Source organism: Haliaeetus albicilla, chromosome 11 (genome assembly GCF_947461875.1).
Source record: "Haliaeetus albicilla chromosome 11, bHalAlb1.1, whole genome shotgun sequence".
Classification (NCBI taxonomy): Eukaryota; Metazoa; Chordata; class Aves; order Accipitriformes; family Accipitridae; genus Haliaeetus; species Haliaeetus albicilla.
Window position 1 is genome coordinate 23,447,874 of NC_091493.1, and position 25,805 is coordinate 23,473,678.

Below are 25,805 nucleotides of genomic sequence, written 5' to 3' on the forward strand. Positions count from 1 at the left end.
CCAGCCCGGCCCCCCGGGAGCTCCGAGTGCGCGGCCCGAGCTCGCCGCGGGCCGCCTTTTATAGCCTTCCCAGGTTGCTGCCCACCCTACCTTGGTCCGATAAATTAGTTCACCCAAAGTTCATCTTTAATTGCGGATTGCGGCCTGGCTCCTCCCCCCGAAATGTTTAACTATTTGCTTTGCGCGGCACATCCTGCCCGCCGCAGACAGCCGCCGGGGAAGGAAAGGTGCTGCCGGGCGCGGCGACAGCGGCGGCTCCGGGCTCGCTCCCCGCTGCACCGCGCTCAGCCAGCGGGCCGCGGGACGCCGCCGACAGCTGACAGCCGGGGGCCGGCCGCCTCCTCGGATTTATCGCCGATGCTCGTTAGAGACCAGCAAGTTGCGCCGAGAAGCGTCCCGTGCCAGCACCCGGGGGCCCGGCTGCCCGGAGGCGCCCACCCCCCGGCCGCTCCCCGGCCGGTACCGGTGCCGGTGCGCTCTGCGAGCTGCCGAGCTCCTCCGCCCGCCCGCCCGCTGCCGTCGCCGGCCGGGAACGGCGAGCCAGCGGCCGGAGCCGGGAGAAGCCGGGCCGGTGCTGGGGGGCGCCCGGACGGGGCGGGCGCTCCCCCGTGCTGGGGGCATCCCGGTGGCCCGCCGGGCAGAGCTGCAGCTGATGCCGCCGCATCGGCGGAGGAGCCTCCGCTGTCCTCTGGTTCACCTCGAAAGGCCCGGCTTGTATTTCTGCCGGCCGCGGAGGAAGGAGCCGCGGGCAGCAGTCCGTCTCAGCCTCCCGATGCAGGTTCAAGCGCGGGTCACCGAGGGAAAGGGAGGTGAGCGCGGAAAGGAAACACCAAACCCGCCGTGCCCCGTTCCCCTCCCCGGGATCCGCTGCCCGCCCTCGCCTGGGGCTCGCCGGCAGCCCGGGGCCGTCGGGGCCGCCGCGGCCGGGCAGAGACGCTCGGCACCGGCCGGGCACCCCGCCGGCGGCCGCGGTTCGCGGAGGGGCTGCCTCCCGGAGCCGGCGGGCAGGCACCGGGGGTTGCTCGCCGGAAAAGAGCGGCGCGGCCGGCGGGGCCGCGGGCAGGCTGCGCTCGCTGGGGCTGCCGCCGGGTCCCGGCGCAGGAGCCGCCGTCCAGGGGACGCGGCCGCTGGGGAAGGGGCGCCGGCGCGGACCGCGGCTGCGGGGCCGCGGAGGGAGGGACGGGACCGCGGGGCGCTCCGCCGGGCACGGCTGCTACCAATAAACTATCGTGCTCGGGTTTTTCCCCCCTTTTTCTTTCCGTTTTTTTCCTCTTGCCTCCCTGTTACTTTTGCTTTCTTGCTCCCGGACAAGCTCAATAAACGCTGGAAGTTGTGTGTGTGTTTGTGTAGGGGAGGGGGAGATGTCACTTTTAATTACTATTTTTCTGGCAATCAACGCGTCACACGGGACCCTCCCTCCTCTTGCGATGCCTCGCGGGAGCGGGGCTGCCCGCCTCCGCAGCCCCGTGCCCAGGAGGGACCCCCCGGGGGTGTGGGGGTACTTGCTCGCCCCCGGAGGCGCGCAGCCCCTCGGGGTACGGCGCGGCTCCCGGCGCGGCTCCGCGGGGCCCGGCCGGCGCTGGCCCGGAGCGGCGGCCGCGCCCTGACCCGGCGCTCTCCCCTTGCCGGGCGCTGACCTGCTTGTGACCTACAACACGGACCGTGACATCTGCGTGAACCCGGCCGGCAACCGCGCCAAGTTCACTGTCTATCAAAATAACGAGATACGGTGGCCTGAGCACCGATAATTGCCACAGGAAGGCTTTATTATCTCCCCAGCTGTGTATTCCCCAGCCATCGGCTCGAAAAGAATCAAATGGTAAAGAGTGAAAGGGATAATTAAAAACATCTTGGAAGGGGGTCAAGAAATTAACAGCCTAATATGAACAAACTTTGATTACAAGTAACAATTATTACACTTCATTTGTAAATGCTCGTGTTTATCTGCAAACAAAATCAGTTTCTAGTCTTTTTTTTTTTTTTTTAACTAGATTCATGTTACATTTTTCAGCGGGTGGCTACAGGGCTCGTTAGCGCTCGGGGTAATTTTTATGCGGGCTGCTGGAGGAGCCCCGTCCCTTCCATACCCGGTGCTGGGCACTTGCAGACCCAGCCCTGCCCACAGCCCTGCCCACAGTGGGAGCCTGCATCGCCCGTGGGTCACAGCCACGCCAGCAGCTCTTGCTAATTAAAGTTAGTCATTGCCACTCTTGCAGCCACCGCCTACTGATTTCACCTCTGATAGCCAGAAAGATTCACCTTTCAGGACAAGGTCAGGAGGGGCAGAGGCTCTGGTTCACTACAGGGTCGGCCTGCCAACGGCACTTAGCCCAGCAGTTCAACCTCTTCCAGATTTGACCTGTTGCATCTGGGAGCCGCATTTCTGCCCCAGGTAGCGTTGTCCTCGCTGCGCAGCCCTCTGACAGCTAACGGCAGCGCATGCCTGGCTGCGGTGCCCCAGCATGGATGTGCAAGGGGGACTGGCCAGGGCGAGGTCATCTGTAACCTGGCATTGAAGCAGGATGATGACAGGGGTTCAGGGGACAGGGGAGCTCCCCAGAGCCTTTCCAAAGGGACTCTGTCCTCATGCCACATATCTGGCCTCACAGGTCAGGCTGCTGCTGGTTCTTCATACAGAGCACACCGTGCCACCAGGATGCACCAGGATGCACTGGAAGGACAAGGCAGATGGTTTCCCCCACTGCTTCCATGCAGGACACCTGATGGTGGAGAGCAGAGGGGAAGCTGAAAGGAGTTTATAAACACATGCCAGTGGAGCAAGGACCTGGGCCCGGCTCTGTTCTCAGTGCACAAGCAACAGGACTCACTTCATTTTACATGGGAGAGAAATACCCCGTGTCTCAGTGAGGCTCAAAAGCCACCTAAAAAAGGTGCCCTCAGCACCCAGGCTTAGTCCCAGGTACCACCCCCTGGATGGACCCACAGAGCTGCTGTCCTGGCATTTTCCCTGGCAGAGCTAGGCTGCGGGAGGTGACATGGTCAGTCTGGCCAGCCAGCCACCACGGGGCCTGGGTCACCTTACAAATGCTCCCTCTGCGATGTGAACAGCATCATCAGGAACAGGGGACTTTCTACCACAAATCAGACATATTCAGGAATGTCTGTTTTGCAAATGTTTATTCCCCAAAGCCCCCTCACTCCAATCCCTCTGGCAGGCTGTGGCTGGGGAGTGCATCCTGCAGAGACCCCAGAGAGGGGCTTCATGGCAGACCCCGAGCAGCAGCACGGTGCTCGGGCACAACATACACAGCTACTACTACTGGGTGAATGAGATATGTCCTCTTTGTGCCGGCTCTAATGGGAAGTGAAGGAATGAGATTAAATATTTACAATAAAAACCACTTTGCACCCTATTATTCTAGCTACAGCTGACGCCATGGCTTGGGCAGCCCTGGCCTGTGTTCTCCTGCAGAACCCCCCCATCTTCCCTCTTTTTACATCTAAAAAGCTACAGTGTGCAGGATGTCTGTCCTGCCTCTCCTACAACACACCCACAGGAGATAACCCTGGGACAGAAAAGCTCTGGGAGCCTTAGCTGTGGGGCTGGGAGTTTTGCTCCCCATCCCTGGTGGCTGGCGACCTGCATGGGGCAGGGGCTGGCTAAGCCCCCATGGGGGATGCTCTCTGTCAGCAGCTTCAGCGGGTTTTGCCCCCGGGGTGGGGCTGAGGCTCACCCCGATGCTCAGGAGCAGGACTCTGCAGGACCCTCCCTACCGGCTTGCAGACCAGGAGGGGAAAAATAAAAAGACCTTTGGGGTTTTGTTCTGCAGTGACCCAGTGCCATACCCAGCCTGGGGCAGCAGAAACCTGCCCCTGGCAGCCGTGGAGGGGCATCGATGCCAGGGCTGAGGGGGGCAGCGTACCCCTGGCTCAGGCTTCGCTGCCGTGGCCGGGCTGCAAGGGGTGGAAGTAGAGCTGCAGCCCATCGTCGACAGGGTGCACGATGGGCACGGTCTGCATGGCGGGGTAGCCAGGGGTGGCCAGCTCCCAGCGGGCCGTGCTGACCAGCTCGATGGCCAGCAGCTTGAGGATGGCCTGTGCCAGCTCCTTGCCGATGCAGCTCCGTGCCCCACCGCCAAAGGGGATGTAGTGGAAGCGGCCTGCGGCCTCCATCCGGGCGGCACCGAAGCGGTCTGGGTCGAAGCCGCCGGGAGGGCTCTGGTAGACGGCGGCTGTCTCATGCGTGTCACGAATGCTGTACATGACGCTCCAGCCTTTGGGGATCTGGTAGCCCTGGGCAGGGGAGAGAAGAGGGGAGGAGAGGAGCATTACACACTTGTGCAGCCAGCTGTGCTAGTGGAGGGTGAGCAGAGGGTGCCTGGGGACAGCCCTACCACATCGCCCATCTGCTCCACAGCTCCTTTTCTCCCCAGCCCAGCTGGGACCCACAGAGGTTGCTGGGTGCCACCTTCCCCTGAGCTACACTGCCAAGCACCACCACTGGGCCGGACACAGGGTGCTTGCAGACAGTGGCAGGCAGCAGCTCCCTAGCAGCCCATCGGCGTGCAAGGCACTTACGTCCAGCTCAAAAGTCTGCAGTGCTGTCCTGTAGCCTCCGGAGACGGGTGGCAGCACCCGCAGCACCTCCTTAATCACACAGTCCAGGTAGCGCAGGCGGCTCAGCTTCTCCAGGCTGATGTCTGAGGGGCAGCGACAGCTCTGCCCTGATGGCGCCCGAAACTGGGGGCCAGCGCAAGGACCGCTCTGGGGGAGGGTGGGCTCTGGCAGGGTGTGGGGCTGGGGGGAACCGTCCTCCATTGGGCACAGAGGCTGGCTCTGGTCCTCGTGAGCATCTTTGGCCGTAGGGCGGAGAAGTGGCTTCTCACTGTCCCTGCTCTGGGCAGTCAGGGTGTCTGGGCAGGGTCCCACAGGGCAGTGCTCACACTGCTGGTACAGCTCATGGGACTTCAGCTCCTGCCTTATTTTTTCAATCACTGAGGGGTGCTTCAGTAGTAGGAGGATCAGAGAAGTGCTGGCACTAGCCGTGGTGAAAAAAGCAGCAAATATGAGCTCAATCGCTGACTCCTGAGAGAGGAAGGAAGGTGACAAGTTTGAATGCCATTTTAAACTGGTTGTGATTCAGATTGTTCTCACCTTTTGCAGGTTTTGTGTCTGTGCAGAGGGTCCTGCTCCCCCACCCCCACTCTCCACAAACCTGCACCTACCCTGGGTTGGCAGGGACCAAAACAAGACACCTTGTTCTTCCATTTCTGTACAACCGGGACATCCACTTGCCAACTAACTGATGCAGAAACATAACTGAGATGAGTACACATCACCTCCGATCCAGCTCTTCTGAGCTTTCCTCCCCCAAATTACAAATTTTAAAGAAGCATTTTAACATGCATTTTAGCATACTGAGTGAAGTTCATTTCAAGCATTACACTTTTTACCTTCATCTGCCAAGTCCCCTTTGCACCCAGCTTTTACCTTTTTGCCCAGCCAGTGGTTATGAGGCTGTGTGTTTATGCATAAATCCTAGATGTGCTGGCACCTAAAATGGGTTGCATTTGATCCATCTCCAGTTATAATTGACCATTTGCTTGTCTGGGAGGGGAGTCAAACCAACACAGTTGAAAAGAGAAAGATGTCCCTGCTACAGCAGGTCAGCCCGGGAGGTGCCGTAGCCGGCAGGGAGCTCTCCCGCAGGGATGCACACACCAGGCAACGGATTTGCTCGCTTTTCAAACTTTACAGCCTGAAGCACAGCAGTGTTCCTGACAACTCCGTAGCAGATGTGTCCGTAACAGGTTAGGAGGTTAACCAGCTCAGACGGACCACAGCATGGTCAAATCCGTAATACGTGCCTTGTCCCAGCTCACGGATCCCCACGCAGCCTCCCAGTCTTTCAGGGACTGTCTGCAGGGTCTATATGGCACAGCACATGTCAGGTTGCTGTGGGCTGTTTGCAGCACCCTGTGACCAGCTTTTGGCAATTGTTTTCCAAAAGTTAAGGGTTGCCCGGACCTGGGTCATGGTATGTCACATCTCTGACAGCCAACAAAATGCTCAAACTTACAGCACCACCTGAAGGTGCCAGCGGCTCCCTGGGCTGGGAGCACTGAGGCCAGATCCAAAAGCCATGGAAGAAGCCCAAGGGAGGAGCACAGGGACCTGCCACCCGGGGAGGCGCTGGGACCTGGCTGGCACTACCGAGCACTAATCGCTCCAGCAAAGGGGCAAAGCGGAGCAAAATCCCCAGGGAAACGGACCAGTTGCCTTTCACACAGCTATGTGTCTGGATTTAAAATTGTTATGACACAACTGGTTTCTGGAGAGGCGAAGCCAAAAACACAGGGAAGGATACCTGAAGCCTGAAGGTACCTGGACCCAAGTCTGGTAAGGTCAAGGGTAATGTAACAAGGATTTCTCTTTGCTACCGTCCCCAGCGCCATATATTGACTGGACTAGAGGCTTTTGCCAAAGTGCAGCTCTCAAGGGCATCTTTCAGATGAAATAAAACCTCTGAAATAACAGACCCCTGTCGACCCCTATCGTACCTCCTGCAGGCGTTAGCAGGAATTTTTACATTCACAAGATAGCAGGCCCAGATGAAAAGAAATCTCTCAGTTCCACCATTTGCAATTAAAACCCAACATTTCAATACAATGTGAGGAATTTAGGGCAGGCTCTGTGATTTGAAATAACAGCCTTTATGACTCCCTGCATCAACCTCTGACAGTGCTGCTGCATGAGTTGTGACACCGAGCTGCTGACTTTCCCTCCCTGCTTTTACAAGGCCAACATAACCGGTGACTGGGAGGCAGCATCTTCCCACAGCTTCACCAGTATTGTCCCTGTACTACAGCCTGACTCCCCATCCTGGGAGGCAGGACTGGTGGCATTACAGTTCCACCTGTCCAGCCAGAGACAGCACTATTATATAGAATGTTGTTTGGTTTTTTTTAAATCCTTCCAAGGATTTACTGTTTTAAAACAGTACTTTTGCCAAAGTGACATCTTTTTAACAACGTTTACACTTCAAGGGTCCTGCTGAGTTCATGCCAGCAGTGCAAATCACAGTGTATTTAGGAAAATTTCTGGGAAAATGGTCCTTCAAAATTGTTTGAACAAAAAACAAATTAGTAACTAGTGTGTGCCAGTGTTTGGAGTGTCTCTCAAAGTCAGATATATCCACAACTCTGAGAGAGCTTTGGACTTTTTATGAGAGCTCTACTACTGTTTTATTAGAGTGGAGAATATTGGCATAATTGCAAGCATAGGCAGTTTGGTTTGCAAGTCATTTTGTTAAATACAGACAAGGTAGAAATTTTCTAACTGTAAAGGTACAGGACAGCATAGGAATATAGTATCATTTGAATCAGCTAGCCCGAGGTCACTGCCACATCACTCTGCGTTACATTTAATATCCCTTTATTCCTACTGTTAGTGTCTATTTGTGGTCCAAGCCAGGGACACAATGAGAGATCATGTAATTGTTTGTGGGTAATATCCATGTGAATACTAACAGAGATTAATCAATCTTAATCAATCACATTTTGAATCTGGCAGTTATTTTTTAAAACATAATGATAATAAAAAACATTCTATTAGAATAAATAATAAATATTTAGAATAAAATTACTTTAAGAATATATGCTAGTTTTAAATGTATCTAATAGTCACTGTAAAGTCTTTCAAATATTTTAGACTTAGACATTACACTTTTACAAAATATTTATGAAACATTAGTCTTTAGATAGTTTTCCTTACATACCTAAATAAACGGTAAAACTATGTATGTTCAATACTTTCAAACTACATTCAGCTGCTGAAGCCATGCAAAACTGCTTCAAAACTTGTTATAGAAATGCAGTGCCATCTGTCATCCACTGACACCAAGTGACCTGGAGCTACGAATGATGCAGTACCAATGACAATTTTTTCCCAAGATCTTTGGCAAAATACTCTTCACATTCAGTTGGTAGTTTTGGCTCAGTGAGGACTACTGGGTTCATCCCTAAGTCACAGTAATGCATCATGTTGCATCATAGCAATCCACAAGCTAGATGATCTAATTAATGATGAGGTGATAGGGAATGACCCGGAGTCCGTCATTCCATCCCTGGACCCATTTTGACATACTGCCTCAGAGACTTCTGGGCTCACAGCCCTGAGGACATGATCTACACGCCGTGCCATGCTAGATGCTGGAGGAGGTTTGAGGAACACACAACAAGCTCTAAATATTTCCAAGATCGTACCTTGGAGGTTACTGAGTGCACACTGACGTACAAAGCCTTAGCAAAGCCACATAACCCTAAGAGCACCCTAAGTCAGGCTGAAGCCCAGTGGCCATGAAGAGGAAAGGTAGAAGAGGCATTTATTCCCATTTTAAATACCAGCTCTCTTCTAACGCCAAGAGACACAATCCTATGAGAGCATCTGAGCACGCCGAGTCCAGGCATTCTCGCTTGCGCTGGAGATAGTGACCTCAGAGTTGGTAAGAGGAGGGCAGGAGCCAGCAGCTGGTGATGTGTCCCCACACAACCCTCCTCCTGCCCCTCAGCCCGGGTCTCTCAAACAGCCACCAGGTCAGAAGGGACACTGCAAGGGAGGGTTCGCCTTACCTTTAGCTCCTGCATGGTGAATTCTTTGCCGTGCTCCTTGGCACTGTTTATTATGAAATCCAGAGCATCGCTGTGATCTTCGGGGTTGTTTCTCTGCAGTTTTTCCTGTATAGCCTTCTCCATAAACTCATGTAGCATGTCCCGTGCTTTGATTCCCTGCGGGAGGCAGACACAGTTCAGGAGAGCCTTAGGAACCGTCCCCCTCACCAGAGAGACCGGGGGACCCTAAGTGTGGCAATCCTTAATCCCAGGATCTGTAACAGCAAGAACTGTTTAATCTGTTGCCCAGCCCCAGAGCCTTGCAAGAGGCAGCAGTTTGGGGAGAACTGCTGCAAATTCAGTTGCCTTGCTGTTGTGAATCAAATACGACAAGTCCCAAGAAACACTCTGAGAGGAAAAGACAGCAGTAAACCCACGGTACCGAGTCCAGAGGCGTCTGCGCCGAACAAACCCAAGGTCTTGTCAGGTCCAAAAGAAGCTTGTCCAAAGGGACAAGAAGGGGTAACTTAATAAAACTGAGTCCGAAGCAAGGAACATCTGAGACAGGAACAAATGAGTGGCTTTACCAGAGTATATTGGATAAAGGCACGTGAAGCGCACCAAGCTCATCTCCAGTTGTATTGCACTCCTGTGCAGCAAAATGTTTAGGAAGATGTCAGTGAGTCAAGTATCAGCAATTTCTTTGCAAAGTGGGGATGGATGGAGTCACAGAGTGTGTGGCTGTGTAGCAAGATGCCTCCTGCAAAAGTCAGAAGGACCAAAGATTTGGGATGAAAAATGGCCATGACGAGATGTTGGGAAGAAGATACAAAGGCCGGGAGTTGAGGTGGGAAGGACTGGACAAAGGAAACAGGACAGCGAGCAAGGGGAAGGACAAGGGGACCTAAATGCCAGTTGAAGAGGTTGGTTTGGGGCCAGACAGGCTGTGGCTGACCTGGGAGAAGGCAGGGAGGGATAGGATGGGGGGTGAAACCTCGCACTGGTGACAACCTGCAACGGGGAACTGGACAAGGAAAACAAGAGCTTTGAACTGGTGGAGAAGAGCAGCAGGGAGGCTGGGGGAGAACTGGCACCAGATGGGTAAGGTGATCCAGTGGGGCAGAGCTCACAGGGGAACTAAGAGATTGGGCAAGCCCCGGCTAAAGGGGCAGGAGACTTGAGCTGTGGTAAGGGTGGAGAACCCAAAGCCAGAGGAGGTAACACAGACTGAAATGGGAGGGGAGGGGTGGGACGCAGGATCGACACCTAGAGCCGGAGTGTCGGGAGGCAGGCAAAGAGGGTCAGGACAGCAGGGAAGAAACTGCGGGTTGAAAGAAGCTGTCTCTCTGCTGCTGAGGGACAAGGGACCAAAGACCGTAAGTGGGTCTCGAAGTCCTTGGCCTGCCCTGAGGTGCACAGGGAGTGCTGACCTGAGGCGTGCTGTGCCCACCTGCCTTTGCGCTCATGCCCACGGACCCCTCTACCGTGGGCTGACATGAGTCCAGGCGGGATGAGATGGGACAGGACCAATGTGATGGACTAACCAGAGCCAACACAGGCAACATGCGGGGTGAGGGAGGAAAGGAGCCCCTCGCTGTACAATGAGCTGGAGCCAGCACAGGGAGGTGCTGGAAGCCAACGAGGGGCAGGTGAGAAGGGGAGACGGCTAGGGTGGGCAAGGCACCAGGCCCTCAGACCCGTAACGGGGTGCTGCAGAAGTCCCAGCCCATCGGAAGCGCCCCTCGGCGGGCCTGGGGATGGGGGGTCTGTGCTGCCAGGGCCCCGGCCCCTGCCTCCAGGCAGAGGGAGTGGGGCAGGCGGCAGTACCTTGCGCAGCCCGCTGAAGGGTATGTTGAGGGGCAGGGAGAAGAGGTTCTCCACCAGCTGTTCAAAAGTTTTGGCCAGGTCCTTGAACTGGTTTTCCTCCAGGCGGAGCCCCAGCAGAATCTGAGCTGCAATGCGGAAAGTTAAGGTTTTAGCGGAGGAATAAACTGCGATGGAGCCCGGCTCCATGCACCAGCCCCGCAGCTCCCAGCTCACGACCTTCTGGATCCGTGGCAGGTAGCTCTCCAGGGCGGCGCGGCTGAACACTCTGGCCAGGATCTAGGAGGAGAAGGGGGGGAACAGAGGCAGGCGGTTAAAGCGGGGGGCCCCACGTGCCACCGAGACCCAAGCCTGGGCAGGAGGTGCCGCCCGGGCTGCGCGTCCCGTCGGGGCGGCGGCGAGGCTCACCTTGCGGCGCTGGCGGTGCAGGTCACCGATGGAGCCGAGCAGGGTGTGGGAGCCCAGGATGATCTGGGTGCTCTGGGGCCACTGCGTGCTGACCAGCGTGTGCTCACCCAGCAGGATCTTGCGGATGTTGTCGGCGCCCGTCACCCGCACCACCGGCCGGCCCAGGAGGTGGGTCTTGAACACGTTGCCGTACCTCTCCCGCCGGGAGCTGTGGAAGCGGGAGCCCTGCGGACGAGCCGCGGGTCAGCCCGGCGCTCCCGCCGGCCCCTTCCCTCCCCGTCCCCCTGCCCCTGCGCCTTACCTGGAGCAGCCAGTGCAGGGTCTCCCCGAAGAAAGGCCAGCCCATGGAGCCCCTGGGCAGGGGCAGGGCGCTGGCGCGGTCCCGGCTGAGGCTCCAGCGCAGCGCCCACAGGTGCCGGCACAGGGTGACCAGCAGCGCCAGGGCCAGCAGCGCCGGCGCCGCCGCTTCGGGCCAGGAGAGCCCCGCCGGCATCCTCCTCCCGGGCGGCGGGAGACGGGGCGGGCGCGGGGCGGCGGCGGGTCCCCGCCCCGGGGGGGCGCGGGCGGCTCGGGGGGCGGCCCCGGCGGCTGTCAAAGGCGGGGGGCCGGGCGCCCCGCGACTCCGCTGCCGGCGGCGGGCGCTCCGCGGCTGGCCCTGCCGGCTGCTGCCCGCCCGGGCCCGCTCGCCTCCTGCTGCCGGTTCGCCCCTCGGCCACATTTATATAGATATTGGCCACTTACGCCCGATCCACCTTCGGAGATGACGTATCCGCTGCATATTTAAGCAGCGCGGCCAAGTGCGGTGATTGGAGCGGGAGAACCGGGGAGAGTGGCTGAGGGGCGCGGGGACGCGGCCAGGGCGAGCGGGGGCGGCCGGGGCAGCCCCCCCCCCCCTCGGGGCCGGGGGCCCGCCGTCCCGCTCCCGCCCCCCCGCCCGGCCCCTCGGGGCGCCCCCCCCCCCCCCCCCCCCGTCCCAGCCAGCGCCGGCTCTGCGGCGGGACGGCTGCCCCTCGGCGCGGGGTGCCCCCATCTGCCCCGCCGGGAGCCCCCCCAGGCGCCCCCTCGGGCCAGCCCTTCCCGCCGTCCGGGGAAGGCAGCGAGTGCCGCCCCGGGCTCCCCCGGCCGGGGAGCGTCCCCAGCCCCGCTCCGCAGGCCCCGCCGCCCCCAGCCGCCCCGGACTGCCGCGGCAGCCGGGGGGGAGAGGGCGATCCCGCAGCCCCCCGGGCCGCACCCCGCAGTCGGGGCCGCCCGGACCCCCGCCCGCCTGCCCCGGGGTTAAATCACCAAGGGCCGGAACCTGTACGGGTCCCAGCGACACCAGCTCTGAGGCGCGTTCCAGTGCGTGAAATTAAAGAGGAACACGGGTGAGGTTTATATTACTGTATTTAGACCGTCAATAACTTAAAAATACAGCGAAAATGTACATTATTTTTACATGTTCCATTTGGTTTGTATTTGTTAGACATTCTCGTTGTGTCTAAAATAGCCAGGAGGGGACAGTGCAAAGAGACCGGCGGTGGGACGAAATGCTAATCGCTGGGATAGGTCTGGCGGTAGGAAGCGCATACTGACAAACAGATGCGGCACGAAACCAACAGTGGCAAATCTATTCTTTACTGCAACCTGGGGAAAAGAACCCGGGATCTTACAAAAGTACAGTTAGAAACAGTAACCCTGAGGAACAGAAACAAAACAAAACGTCACATTATAAAGAACTCAAATGGTTATTTACATTCACAACCTCAAGATTAAACCCTTTCGGAGAACAAAGCCTATAAGCCCTAATGCTAAATAAATATCAAGTCTAGTTCTCAGGTAGTTTTCAAAGGTACTAAAAATCAGAAGATTTTTTTCGTACCTCCAGACTACAAAATCTGGTATACAAAATTATGTCCAATCACTTTAAGGCTAATATACATTTAATGCAGGAAAACGATAGGCGGCATCTGAAACGCAAGTATCTCAATGCTTAAAAACCATCAAATTAGCAGAAAACAGCAACTAAGGGATCATTTCTCAAATAATTCCTACCTGGAGCAAAAGTCTGGACACCGTGTCTGCAGGTATTTAAATAACGTATTTACAGTTCAGCGGTTCCATGTACAATACGATTGAGCTGGTTTTTATTGTACAGTCTCGTTTTTCACCATTTGTTTACAATATACAAAATAGTATTCAATCCATTAAAAATACGTACAAAGAATTGTTTGCTGAAGACTCTGTGTACAAGCCATCTACTGCATTTTTCCTTTACTCGGTCAAACAAATGTCCTAACTGATATCACTGTTTGCTTAGTAGAAATAGTGGCTGAGAAATACCTCTTGGCGTGATGAGATACCGTCAATTTAACAGGCCTATGTGTGCTGGGACATACCATTCACTAAACTCCTAAGTTGCTTTACTACGGTCTCTATTAGCTTCTGCTTGTCACGATCATTCTTCCTGAACTGAGCAAAAATGTTGTTCTTTTTGCTAGAGTCTTTCATTCTGGAGAAATAAAAAAGCAAATGACGCAGACACGTTAGAAACATAATTTGAAGAGGAAAAAACCAACTATTTGAATAGGTTTACATTTGTTCCTCTTTTGATCTTTCTGCTAATAAGAACTGAAAGATTACAAAACCTATTATCTATGTGCTCTTAAATTAAGCTTCCACAACGCAGAACTCGTTCTAACAAATATTATTTCACAAATTGCCCGTAAGTATTAAGCAAATATCACTTTGGCAGGAAACTGGCCCTACCAATTACGTTAGGAGGAAAGCAAACCAAAAAACCCGTTAGTATCACTTGCTTCCGTGGTAAATTCAGACTCGGCAAACGGGTGTTTTGTTCACTGTCAGATTACTCGATATCATTACTGCTGATCTCCCATATATCAATGGATTTAAAAAACGAAATTCGGGAAATAAAGTAAATTGAAGCAGCAGTATTTGGTAACAATACAGGCGATACGTACCCTCTGTGAACTCTGCAAAATACATATTCATCGCAGGCAGGAGAGGAGAGAAAACACCGTTAGAAAATGCCTTTAAATCACAGTGTGTTTTGATGCAGTTCTTAAAAGCAGGTTGCTACTCAGCTGGCGGCAACGCGCTCTCCCATACCCTGCCCGCCCCAGCCCACTCGCCGGGCCAGCCGAAACGCTCGTACCGGCTTTACCGGCGGCGAAACCCCACGCGTTTCCCTTCCCTAAAGCGGCAACTCGGGCAGCCGCGGGCTGCTACCGGGGCTCCGGCACCGCCCGCCGCTCTGCGCGGCTCTCGGCACCGGGACAGCGACGCGCTGCCGCCGGGCTCTCACCGCCGCAGCTACCGGGAGGGCGGCCCCGGCCCCGGCCCCGGCCCCGGCCCCGGCCCCGCGGGTGCCGGGCGGGGAGCGCTGCGGCTCCCGTCCCTGCCCCGCGCCCGCCCCGCCGCCGCTCGCATCCCCGCGCCGGCGGCCCCGGCCCCCGCACTTACTTCTCCAGGAGCGTGAGGGCCGTGCCCGGATTGACCCGCAGGTACTTGGAGGTGGCCTGCCCGTAGTCAGCCAGGTAGGTGGACCAGTCCCACACCATGAAGAGGTCCAAGAGCTGCGGGGGGGTGGGGGGGGGAGAGGCCGGTGAGGGACCGCGGAGCGGCTCCCGCGGGGAGGAGGCGCCCGCCCGGGCCGGGCCCAGCCGCAGCCCCTCGCCGGGAGCCCAGCCGGCAGCCCCTTCACCTGCCCATTTCTCTCTTTAACGCCTTCTCGCCTGTGCAGGTTCGGCCCTCGGAGGGGATGCTAACGGCTTCAGGCTTTGGTGTTTCAGGAGCTTGCTTTACCGTGGGGAGCAAGAAGGGGATACTCGTGTTTGTTGCTGAGCGCTCACAGTAATTTAAACCAGAGGTTCAGGTAGTCTCAATTAAGTGAATTAAACAACCCCTGCTGCACTCTCCATGGTGACTGATCCTTGTGACTCAACCCCGAGCCCTGGGCACACTTCTGGCCCAAACAAACCCCAAACACTTAAACAGGGGAACAAAAAGCCTCCAAGCGCAGTCCTGCATCTGGCCGGAGTTTTGAATCAGGCCTTTCACTCACGATCTCGGAGCTGCTGTTCAACAAAACAACCTGCATTTACAAGCGGCCGCGATGCCTAACCTCCGGCAGCCAGCACCCTCGCAGCCCTCAAAGCCTAATTCCCCCTCCACCATCATGGGGTGCAGGCCAGGCACCGCCGGGCACCCTGCCCAGGCTGCCCCGGGCCAGGGCACAGGCGGCCTGGCTCCGTGGAGCCTTTCCCACGGCTACCTGCGGGCCGGCGGGCCCTGCTCCCATTGACGTCAATGGCAGGGCACCCCCAGCTTCCCCCTGCATCTGATGCCTGGCCTTGTCTTGCTGCTGAGGGCTAACGCGGGCTTGTTCTCAGGCTGCCCTGTATTAGCCAAACCTACGGTTAAAGCAAGCATGGGGAACCATTAGCAACACTTTGCTCGCCATGCCTGTGGCTGCTCCACTGAGCTGGGTCCTCAGCGCAACCTGGAGCCCCTGCTTGCCTGGAGGCCTTGCTACATCGGTAATGCTGGAAAGGTGGGGTGGAACAGGATTTTCTGTAACAAAACCACTTTAAGAAACATAACAGACTACTGCAAGTCGTACCGTTTTGCTATTTAAATAAAGAACCCTGTTCACTTTAAACATTTGCTTCTGCTAAGCCACACCGGAGCTGTTACAACCAGGGCACAAACAGCATCGGCCTCTGCTCCCACAGGCAGAGCTGCCGCAGGCGCCCGCTCCTCTGACTTCACAGACTACGCCAAGAGAAGGGCTGCACCTCTGAGAGCCTTGCCTTACTCAGACTTCTCAGTCTGATAAAATGTCACAGGTCTACAGTAATGCTCATCCCCAAAATTATAACACCAACTTCATTACAAAATAAAAGCATACACCCAGTCTTCATAGCTTCAAATTCATATGCCTTTTTTCTCCAAATTTTTCCACTTCCTAACCCCTTTCTTACGTTATTTTCAAATAAAGTACCTCACTTGAATTCTTTTCTAATTAATTACTCCGTCCATATTCATAGTAGTCTTTTATGATACGCAGTAACATTTCCTGGCTTTATAATGGACATCTGACACAATTACTGCTCTGTCATTCTGAAGTCATTCAGGGACCATTACAAACCTCAGTGACATCTAGATTTTACATGTAACTATCTCGTATAGGTGAAAGGTGTATGAAAAGCAAGGAGGCTATTTAATTCTCTACTGACTACATATCCATGATAGCCATCAAGGTCAAATGCAAACGGTTCTTTCTCACAAAGCGCCTTCTCAGGATGGGCACCATCAATTCTCCTACTGAGCTGAAGAGAACATGCCTTTAGTCACTAAGCAAACAGACTTGGGAAGGCTCTGATAACTCAGGAATCAGTGGCATTTGTGAAACTCCACAGCCTCAGTTGCTGCTGCGTATTATTCATCAGTTCTTATTACCTGTGTTACAACAGTTGGTAGTGCCCAGTCCTCACAGAGGCTGTATGAAATATTCAAAAGCACAATCAAAAGAGTGGAAAGAGAGGACAGGCAGATGCGCCACACAAGGTGGGAGGATAAAGCTGACAACCACAGGAACCCAATTGGAGACTTCTTGTTTCCTCTCTCTTAGAGAGAAGCAAACAGAATGTTAATAAATTACTACTAATTACAATGCCACTCGTCATCGGCTCCATGTGGGAGATGGCCCTTAAGAAAGAACCATGCCAATGCTCCCGCAGCAGTTGTGTTCAGTAAATGAAAGGTGAAAGATTTCATTTCTTATCCCTATGGTAACATTGAAATTGAGGATTCTGGGTAAATTCTAAACAACCCTGAAGCTCTGTATCCTGTTGGCAATGTGTGGCCCAGAGCCGTTGATGACTGATACAATTACAGTGCTGACAAGTTCAGAGAAACTTTCCTGCCAATATTGCATGAGCAATTTTCATACCATACTTCCAGTGCTTGAATCAAGCATCTGATTGTGTTGTGGCTCTGGGACATCTCGGTGATACTGACGGCTGGGGTAGAAGATTACACCTCATTTGTCACCTGACCAAACACAATTAGGCATGTAGGGCTCTAAAGAGACACCATGGAGTCTGCTGCTTTTCAACATAAGAGGTAAAACAAATGTCCCAGGACAACATGAAGCATATTCTGTGCACTCTGAGATGGTCTTGGCTCTGAAGAGTGCACACCCTGAGAGACATTATTGGCAAGGGGGAACGTACCGAGAGCCTCTTCCCTGCTCCACACTTGGTAGAAGAGCTGCACACAACCAGCCTCATGCTAATAAACCTAAGTTAGAGCAGCTGTTATGACATGTGGCAGGTAACATGAAGGGCCAGGGACATGCAATCAAATGACAAATGCTTCTCAATCATAGCTCCCTCCCCTCCTTCTGCGCATGTGTTCAGGGGCTGCAGTGTGACAAACGTGCCCTGCTGCTGGAGTAAACGCAACAGGGAGCTGCAGACTGCTAGAGACTGGACTGCTGCTGTGCACAATTATGCATTGTGCATTTTGTCTCCCTCACAGCTGCAGTTCTGCACTGTGGCATATTGCTGTACATAATGGGCTTTGACAGCACGTACTGTACACTGTGGGTGGGCAAGAGCTGCCTGGTGTGCAGCTCTTCGGATCTGTGTCCTGGCCATTCATATCACCTGCATCTGACTTGGCACTTGGCAGATGTACAGTCAATGCAGGCACTTTGTGAGGGGAGCAGGTTGGCCAGCAGCCAACGGCAGCAAGGACAGTCTAGCAGAAATGAGCTGCTGGTCCCAGGACCTTCACGCATGTATGGGAAATAACTTCAATCCACACATAAAAAGCATCCCTCGAGCACAACCCCGAATTCACCTTCACTCCTACAGCCATGCTGGAGAGGTATCAACCCTACAGTCTGCTTCAACTTCTGCCACTCTCTTCCTTTCTGATTTACACTGCCTTTTGCCACCCAAATGTGTGCCTTACTTAAATGAAGCGCATTAATTCCTCTTCCTCGTTTAGAAAGACCTTTATTACAGTAGGACTGTCTTGGCCGCAGGCATATGATCTAGAAGACAGCCTGTCCATTCAAAGATGCAGAAAAATATTTGGGCTACTTCATGTGATTTGAACATACTCTCTGAAAGACAAAACTGTTAATGAAATACTGGCCTACATAATCCTTTGGTAGATTATTTTTATTTTAGTAAAGGATAAACTTATCTTGACATTTCTACATAAAGATTACTGAAGAGAAGAACATGAAGATGCAAAAAAGTCTGGATTTTAATTCATGCAAATAGATAGCTACGTGAAATTCACCATGAAAACTTGGCCAACTCTTGAACAGAGGATAAAAAAAAACAAAACAAACAACTTTGTCCCTATATTTCTGCTGTATTTTCATTCACAATAGATGCATATTAAAATGATTTTATAATGTGACAGGGACTAGGTGTGTGCAAAACCACAAGGAGAGGGAACAGCCTTTGGTAATGTTACACGGTACTCAGGGTGAAGATATAATGGAAATACTTTGTGGATTTGGCTTGACATGCTGACATGACTCATACTACAGAGATGTAATATGTGGGATATGTTAAGTTCCTCTGAAATAAAAGAAGGTTGTAAATCTCTGCAGTTTTAAATACTGTGATTACTACTAATATGGAGAAAGAAAAATTGTATCAAGGGCAAGTCTAATCGTAACAGCGTTAATTTTGCCAAAAAGAGTATCAGCTACAATTAAAAAAAAAACATTTAGGGGATTTAAGTTCAGGTGAAGCCCCACGGCTTCTCAGTTGTGAAGCATGAAGTACAGGAGAATTTTCTGGTAGTTCTTATTGTGGCAACTAGAATCAACCTATTAAAGGCCAAATTAAAGCAACATTTCCCTACTACTATTTTATCCACTAAAACTGTCACTATTACTGAGACAGTAAGTGAAAATGAGATGTATTGTCGAGCAAGGAATGGTCCACACTGACATGCACTGTAGAAATACCTGCACGGAGTAGGTCCTGGCAATAAGTACTTTCCTGCCTCAAAAAATCAATCAAAATCCACACAGTGTAGCACATCACACTGGTGCTGCTGGCTGCGACTTCTTCAAGTTTAGAATGTGCATTATTTGCCTTGAAATTACAACAGGAAAAATGTTTTTTTTTTCCCACATGCATCTTTCCAAAGTTAACATGTATCGGAAATACTTCAAACCAACAGAAAGGCAGTCTCTCCTGCTACTCTCAGAGTCCGGAGGCAGTGCAGACCATTAGCTGTTAGTTAGCCACTCAGCCCCACCTAAGGAGCCACCCGAGGGTGCTCTGTCAGAACCAGCTGAAACACTGTGAAGCACCTAATAAACTAGAAATACTACTCTACTATGAAAGAACAATGGCACTGTTGGACACTCTTTATCCCATAACAACCATAAAAAATAAGCTAAGTCAGAAGCCCTTCTGACTAAGAATAATTTGCAGGGAAGTGTACATACTTGTGTGTGTCTGAGTCGTTACCAAAAAAAAAAAAAAAAAGGAACAAGCTTTATCCTTTCTAGTATATCAGATAGGGTGTCCAACAGACTGTCCGCTTACTTCCATTTACAAGATAGATAGGGTATACACTTCTGCCTTATTTAGAGGATTTGCCTCTTCTAAAGATGTGATGGCAGGGGAACCTTTATCCAACATCTTGGAACCATCAGGGCTGACGATCAGAGAGCAGCATGTTCCTTTTACTGTATATGAAACAGTGTTGCCTTCTCAAACCTTCACATTATTAGTCACATATATACTTCTAACACTATAGATAACTTAAGCCTCTGGCTGCTGTTTTGCACTTGCATTTTGAATGACACCCTACAATACTTTGATTTTCTAACTTTTTGTTCATGTCTATGTATTTTCTAAATGCCTTTTATGTCTAACATTAGCTCTTTCTGCTCTAAACACCACTTGGAAAAAAAAAGGTGTTTTTATATATATACACTTCTATAACAGGCTATAGTCATCTCCTACATTATACAGATAACACCGCTATTTTTAATTAGAAGACTTTTATTTTAAACACAACAATTTTGTTGTAAAATACACTAAACTATTTTTTTGTTAAAAGATGTCCTACTTCAAGACCTTGATAGCTAATGGGTTTGGTTAACACAAAACATTACAATATTGATGCTACAGGGGCAAAAAAGTTCTTAAGATTTTAGGGACAGAATTCTGGTTTCAAATAGGGCATTTTGTTAAAGGATTTTCAAACATAATGAAGCTCAAGGCCTAGTTCCCTTTACAACTTGCACCTATTCTTCAACATCAGTACTCTTGCTTTTTCCCAATATTTAGGTGATATGGCCATGTTTGGATAGAAATTACTGGTAATCATTGCTCAGTAAAGCTTTGTCTGATATTACCTAAAGTCCTGAGCAGCTCAGCCGTAGTCCTGTATTTAGGCCATCTTGTAATTATGTGAGAATCTTGTGCGCTGGGAACTGCTGGAATCGACCATCCGGCCCTTTCAATGCTGTTTGAGCCTCTTGTCACATCCTCAAATATCATACAGATGCCCTTTCCTTTTTACTTTTGGGCAACTGTCAGGAATAATCTTGGAAGAGAACACAAGTTGGGGAACTAGCTATGCACAGAGTCAACACAGCAACAGAGAGAAGGAGGAGACGAGGGCTTTGCTGAAGGAAACCGGGGCAGTGTCCATTAGATGCCACCAATTGTGTTGGTTATACTGCAAAAATCCTAACTGTAAATTATCGAGGTAAGCTTAGTACAAGTTGGAGTGGTGACGTTATCTCTTCTGAAGTAGTAAGAGTGCCAGCAAATAGCTTTGGTTGGACAATAGGCACCAGTGATTCAGGAGCTGGAGATAAAAAATGAGTTGTACACTTAATACCCTGCTTACCTTTCTGTGAAGTCAAATATTCCATCAAAAGAAAAGTAATTCTTTTAACGTATCACTGTCAGTTATGTCCTTCTGGCCCACTCTCCCTGCTCACAAGCTGAATATATTTCTTATGCTAAGCAGTTTATTAACCCCTAATCACCCAGCTACTTCTGGACTTGATTGCATGTGTAATTACCTTTTGTCAGGTACAATTTGCCTGATAAACATGTCAGAACACTTGCTGCTTAGTCTGTTGAAACAGATAAATGCTGTCTTTCCACAGCCTTGGGGCATAATTAACAGGGAAAAAAAAGGCAGTTATAAAAACACACAGAAGCTGATTCAGTGAGGCAGGAGTTCACAGCATGCAGCCCGCCAAGGCCCACTGCCTGGCCCGCTATGCTTGCCTGAGCGCTTATTGAGTTCCAGCCTGCTGTGACAGGGCAACAGGGGCAGCCCTCAAAGACTGAGATTTAAAGTAGGTTTCCACGTGAACTTCAAAAAAGAGTGGGATGATGCCTGTTTGGAAAAAAAAAACCAACAAACCAAAAAACCCACAACAAAGTGAAGCAGCAGATAATGATATTGGTAGAGTCCCTGTCATCATTATGTGTTACACGCTCAAGTAGACTCTCTGGGATGGGACCAGGAAGCAAAAAAATTAAAAGAAGGCAGAGAAAAAAAAATATCAGGAAAAGCAAACAGGGCAAGATTAAAAAAAAAAAAAAAGCTTTGTGGCATTCTTGGGCTCAGCTTCTGATTTCTGCCCTGTAGTGTTTGCAGGTTATGTACCCACGCACTACAGGGAGTACAAAAAAAGAAATCCTTACCTGACCTCTGGATAACCCAAACAGGAGATTAGCCCATTTCCAAGCAAAGCAGGTTGTCACACTGTTAGGCCAATTGCTTCTATTGACACTTTGCATAAACATCTTACACAGGGTGATCAGAAAGGACTGTTATGCCATTAACGCTCTTTTTATTTTTTTATACCTAAGCCTTACAGAATAAAGGCCTTTCTGAGTAAGGGATAACAAAAGGGTCAAAAGGTCACAAACATTCTTTTAAGTAGGCAAAAATCAGGGAAGTTTAGATTCATTGAAAAGTGCAAATTGGAACTTTTTGCATCTTGCAACATTCCAGCATACTCAGCTTTTTCTAATTTCACTTCTAGCAAATTCATTAATCTACTCAATTGTGCATTTTTACTTTTACTTTTAAATAGGAAGATGCTAAAGTCTTAGTTTTAGGAAATAGCAAGCTGTCTAATCTTCTCAGCTAATCAGTAATCTAAACAGATTTAGACATTACCATTAAAATCCTCATGAGGAACAGTGTGAAAATACATAGATTTTTTTTCTTGAAGCAGTAAGACTGAACAGTCAGTTTTCACCTATAATTTACACAGCATGTGGTTTGCACTGTGTAGAGCAAAATAATCTATATTTTCCTTTGTTTTGTTTTTGCTTTGATCAGAGATGGAAACAATCTCCCTTTAATAGTATAAAAGCCACCTGCTGGGCATCGCAGACTACAGCTAATTGGTAAATTCTTTGAAATTTTGATATAATGGATTTTGACCTCTTTAATTAAAAAAATCCTGAAGCCTAGAATACTGGTGAACTCTTCTGGGAAATGAACAGTGCCAAGCATATACAACTGCAAGCTACACCCAATCACTTTTCAGGAAAGAGCACAGAAGAGTAGAGAGAAATAACATTACAATTTTTTCCTTGAGGATGTGTGGCTTTTGACCCAGGAAAAAAAGCCCCATGACTCTTGCTAGCTATGCATCATTTAAGTCATTAAGATAAAGGAATAGCAAATACATTAATATTTCAATTATTACTAATTTTATTGGGGTTTGGAGCTAAAAAGCTCCAATGATGAAAGGGACTTTTCCATTTTAAACACAGTAAACTCACAAAAGCCTCTCACAAATGTCCCACTCCTCAACATTTCCCACCCCAAGGAGCTCACACTGTACCTACACACCTTGTATTCAGAAGAACAAACAGGTTTGAAGACCAAAGAGGAAGCCTGTCAACCAGAATCATTGCTGTTTCATAATTTCTGACATAACATTAACCTTTCAGGGGAGCTATAATCTCATTGGTTTGTGAACTCTGAGGCAGTACTGTCTTCCTTTTCTTAAAACACTTATTTATATTCTGCCCAGCATAATGGGACCATGGTCCATGACTGGGACTGATAGGCACTGCAATAACACAGCTACACAACAATGACATTTTCTTTTTAGTCCCTGCTTACATTTCATTCACAAGTACACATGAATATATGTTACACAGGTACACACTTATTTCCAACGAATTAACAAAAAAACCCTGCATGAACATGAAGATACCCCTCCCATTAGTTCACCAAATGTTATCTCCCTGTTTATTAAAGCATGCACACCATGAAAGCACTTACTAGATTGGAACTAAAATGTGAAGGACCAGAATCAGAACTGGACAAAGACAAGTCTTGTTCACTCTAAGCATTTCCTGGTCACAAAGCAACAACAGAAGTATTTAAAACATAGATATTAAAGTCCAGCTTACAAGGGAAAATGACAGAGTTTGCTAACTGTGGAATAACACCTTACCAAACAAACAGAATTACCACTTAATCAGTAGGTGTTTGTTATTGCTGATAAATATCTTGTTAGCCTGGTTAGCAAGTCTGCCTGCCACTTGCCAAAATATTTTGTTTTATTTACTCCTGGTGACTTATTTTGTGAATGTGGTGAATTTTAAAATCCCCCGCTGATCACATAACTGGAATAACACACACTGGTCTTGTATTTCAAAGTGTAAATTGATCTCTTGATCTGTGAATGTGTCCCTATAGTTTATGCTACCTTTTTTCTGGATTGGTATAACAAATGCATTTTCAAAGTGATGTTATGGGGACTTAGCTATGCAATTCCCATTAGTGTCAATGGGGGTCGCAGGCTAAATTCCTAGGCAATGCTTTGAAAACTGAGCCCTGGATTTTCAAAGGAAGGATAGTTTGTGTGAGAAAGGTAGTGTCTTTCAGCTTTTAAGCCACTGCATTAAAACGTCTTTTTTTTTTTTTTTCCTAAAGCACTATGTATTTAGAAATTGTGCCTAAATTGGTGACAGTTAAATGTTCACAAGCATGAAACAGTTTTGGATTTAAAGGCTTCCATATGTTTCAAATTTATAAGTGAAAATCATATCTGTCACTATCTTGAATGTTGGGATACAATCTGTAACACATTCATAAGTGTACAATGTATAAACTCAGAGGTTATGACAACCGAACCATTGGGAATTATTGTTACACTAAGAAAAATAAGAAGTAATTTGCATTCAAATAAATCCTTTACAACCTAAATTCTTCCAAAGGGCAGAATTCTTTCCTAAAATCTGGACCTTGAGGTACACTCTGAGAGATGCCTGGTCTTGTTATATTCATGAGCAAGCCCAAACACATTTTTTATTCTTTGGCACTTCAAACAAACTTAGACCTGCCTACAAAATAAAACACTTGCTGTTGAAGTCATGTGAACAACCTTGTTGCTGTTACCATAACCAGAAAAACACTCACAATGTATAATTTTTATAAATCCTATTACAACTTCAAGCAGCCCAAGATGTAACATCTGAAGAAAGTCACTGAAAAATAGTCACTGAGGCAAATATAAATAGCTAGGCCCTATGTAATACACAATACAGCAACAAGTAATACCTCTTCAAAGATTTGTTTAATTACAGTGCAAATGTTTATTATGAAGTGTGTTGTTGTTCATCATTAAAGAATAAGCTGGACTGGTAGCAAAAGAACCGTCTTTTGAGTCTAGAAATAGGGAAGAGTTTGAAAAGCAGGAGCCTGGCAGACAGTCAGGCTCCAGAGGGCACGGGCTCGGGCCAAATTGCTCCTGTCAAGCCTGTTAGCCCGTACATGAAGTCCCTTTAGACAAAGCATAAAACTATGTCAATGGTAAAATTTGTGCGGACTAAAAATTGTGTATTATGCAATGGTCAGGTCATTCACCATTTTGTTTTGTTTTTGAGCTTCTGACACCGAGGCGTACACGCTCAAACAGCACGCAGGGGTGACAAGTGCAGCCCCCCAAAACAGGACATCTGCCTCTGACCTGAACAAGACTTTGAAAATAGTATTTCAGCTGTTAAAATTATGAAGCATTTAATATAGCACAGTTAAATTTAATCTGTCATTTTTGTTGGGCTTCTGTTTTTTTTTAAACACAGGCTTGCCAGTAGTACTTAAACACTGACATTTACCAAAACCATTATTAACTGAAGAGGCAACTTTCACAGTTAAGTTTATTTAAACTTAAATTTTCTATAAGCAGTTTTTTCAACTGCATGAGACTTATAACAGGCTTGCTTTAAACTATTTGCTTATCTACGAAATAATGCCATAAATAGCATGTGATGTGGCACAGTACCTTAAGGTAAGTTTCTTGGGGATTAAAACTGTATTGTTTGTCTCAATCCTTCCTGTAGAAACCCATTTGAGGTGTTTCACTAAAAAGATGTATTCAAAAATTTCAAAATCTAATGTTAAAACTAGATTTTAACCACCTTCTGGGACTAATTTTAAAAATCATCTAACTTGGTGTAACTAGAATAAAATTTACACACAAAACACGTTCACTTCAACTTCCATACTGTGTTCTAGAATTGAACACTCTTGTCCCATCTGTTGTATTTAATATTTAGCAGTATCCATGTGAGTAACTCTAGATGCCTGCAGTCTCACCAGAGGTCAGCATATATACTATACCATGAAAAGTCATTATCTGATAAATGCTGTTATGAACTAACTAATCCAAATTGTCCTTGCATACATGCACATCTAATCTATAAAGTCAGGCTGCTGTACCCTAGAACTAAACATCCGTAGTGGTCTGCCCAAGTATAATTACAACTCTAAGTTTAAATTTCAGTCCGATTACTTCTAGGAGTGAAGGAAGGAGTTTTAGATACACTGCCCTGGCGTGTGAATATAAACTGATGCCTACAGGAAGACAAGTAAGCATAGCACAGCTCCACAGCATCAGCCTTGTGCTCACAGAGGAGGCGAAGACTTCAGCTCATTGTGTGAAGCTGCAGCTCACAG

General features: G+C 49.6%; 2 protein-coding genes across 7 annotated transcripts in view; both read right to left on the reverse strand.

Annotated features, from left to right (window-relative positions):
* Positions 1-2,271: 2,271 nt before the first annotated feature.
* Positions 2,272-11,341, reverse strand: CYP26C1 (cytochrome P450 family 26 subfamily C member 1). Of its 2 annotated transcripts, XM_069796643.1 has the most exons (6): positions 11,104-11,341; positions 10,803-11,027; positions 10,398-10,673; positions 8,592-8,747; positions 4,540-5,046; positions 2,272-4,254 (listed from the first exon to the last, which is right to left on the reverse strand). In XM_069796643.1, exons 1-6 carry the CDS (start codon positions 11,293-11,295, stop codon positions 3,892-3,894), a joined length of 1,719 nt encoding a protein of 572 aa, XP_069652744.1. In that variant the 5' UTR covers positions 11,296-11,341; the 3' UTR covers positions 2,272-3,891. The 2 variants fall into 2 exon arrangements, with proteins under 2 accessions (XP_069652744.1, XP_069652745.1); XM_069796644.1 differs by lacking the exon at positions 10,398-10,673.
* Positions 11,342-12,167: 826 nt separating this feature from the next.
* Positions 12,168-25,805, reverse strand: part of EXOC6 (exocyst complex component 6) — a 98,038-nt gene continuing 84,400 nt past the window's right edge. For 4 of the 5 annotated variants that reach the window (XM_069796660.1, XM_069796658.1, XM_069796659.1 and 1 more), the window contains 3 exons: positions 14,265-14,377; positions 13,763-13,774; positions 12,168-13,290 (listed from right to left, as the gene is read on the reverse strand). In XM_069796660.1, coding sequence (XP_069652761.1) covers positions 13,158-13,290; positions 13,763-13,774; positions 14,265-14,377 — 258 coding nt within the window. In that variant the 3' untranslated portion in view covers positions 12,168-13,157. Of the gene's footprint in view, positions 13,291-13,762; positions 13,775-14,260; positions 14,378-25,805 lie in introns of those variants that run through there. The other variant, XM_069796661.1, reaches the window with a different exon arrangement.

Coding starts and splice junctions, on each gene's coding strand:
- CYP26C1 (XM_069796643.1), bottom strand. CDS start 11,295: ATGCCGGCGGGGCTCTCCTGGCCCGAAGCGGCGGCGCCGGCGCTGCTG. Junction 11,028..11,103: donor CCCTGCACTGGCTGCTCCAG/GTAAGGCGCAGG, acceptor GCTCGTCCGCAG/GGCTCCCGCTTCCACAGCTC. Junction 8,748..10,397: donor CCTTCAGCGGGCTGCGCAAG/GTACTGCCGCCT, acceptor TGCCTCCCGCAG/GGAATCAAAGCACGGGACAT.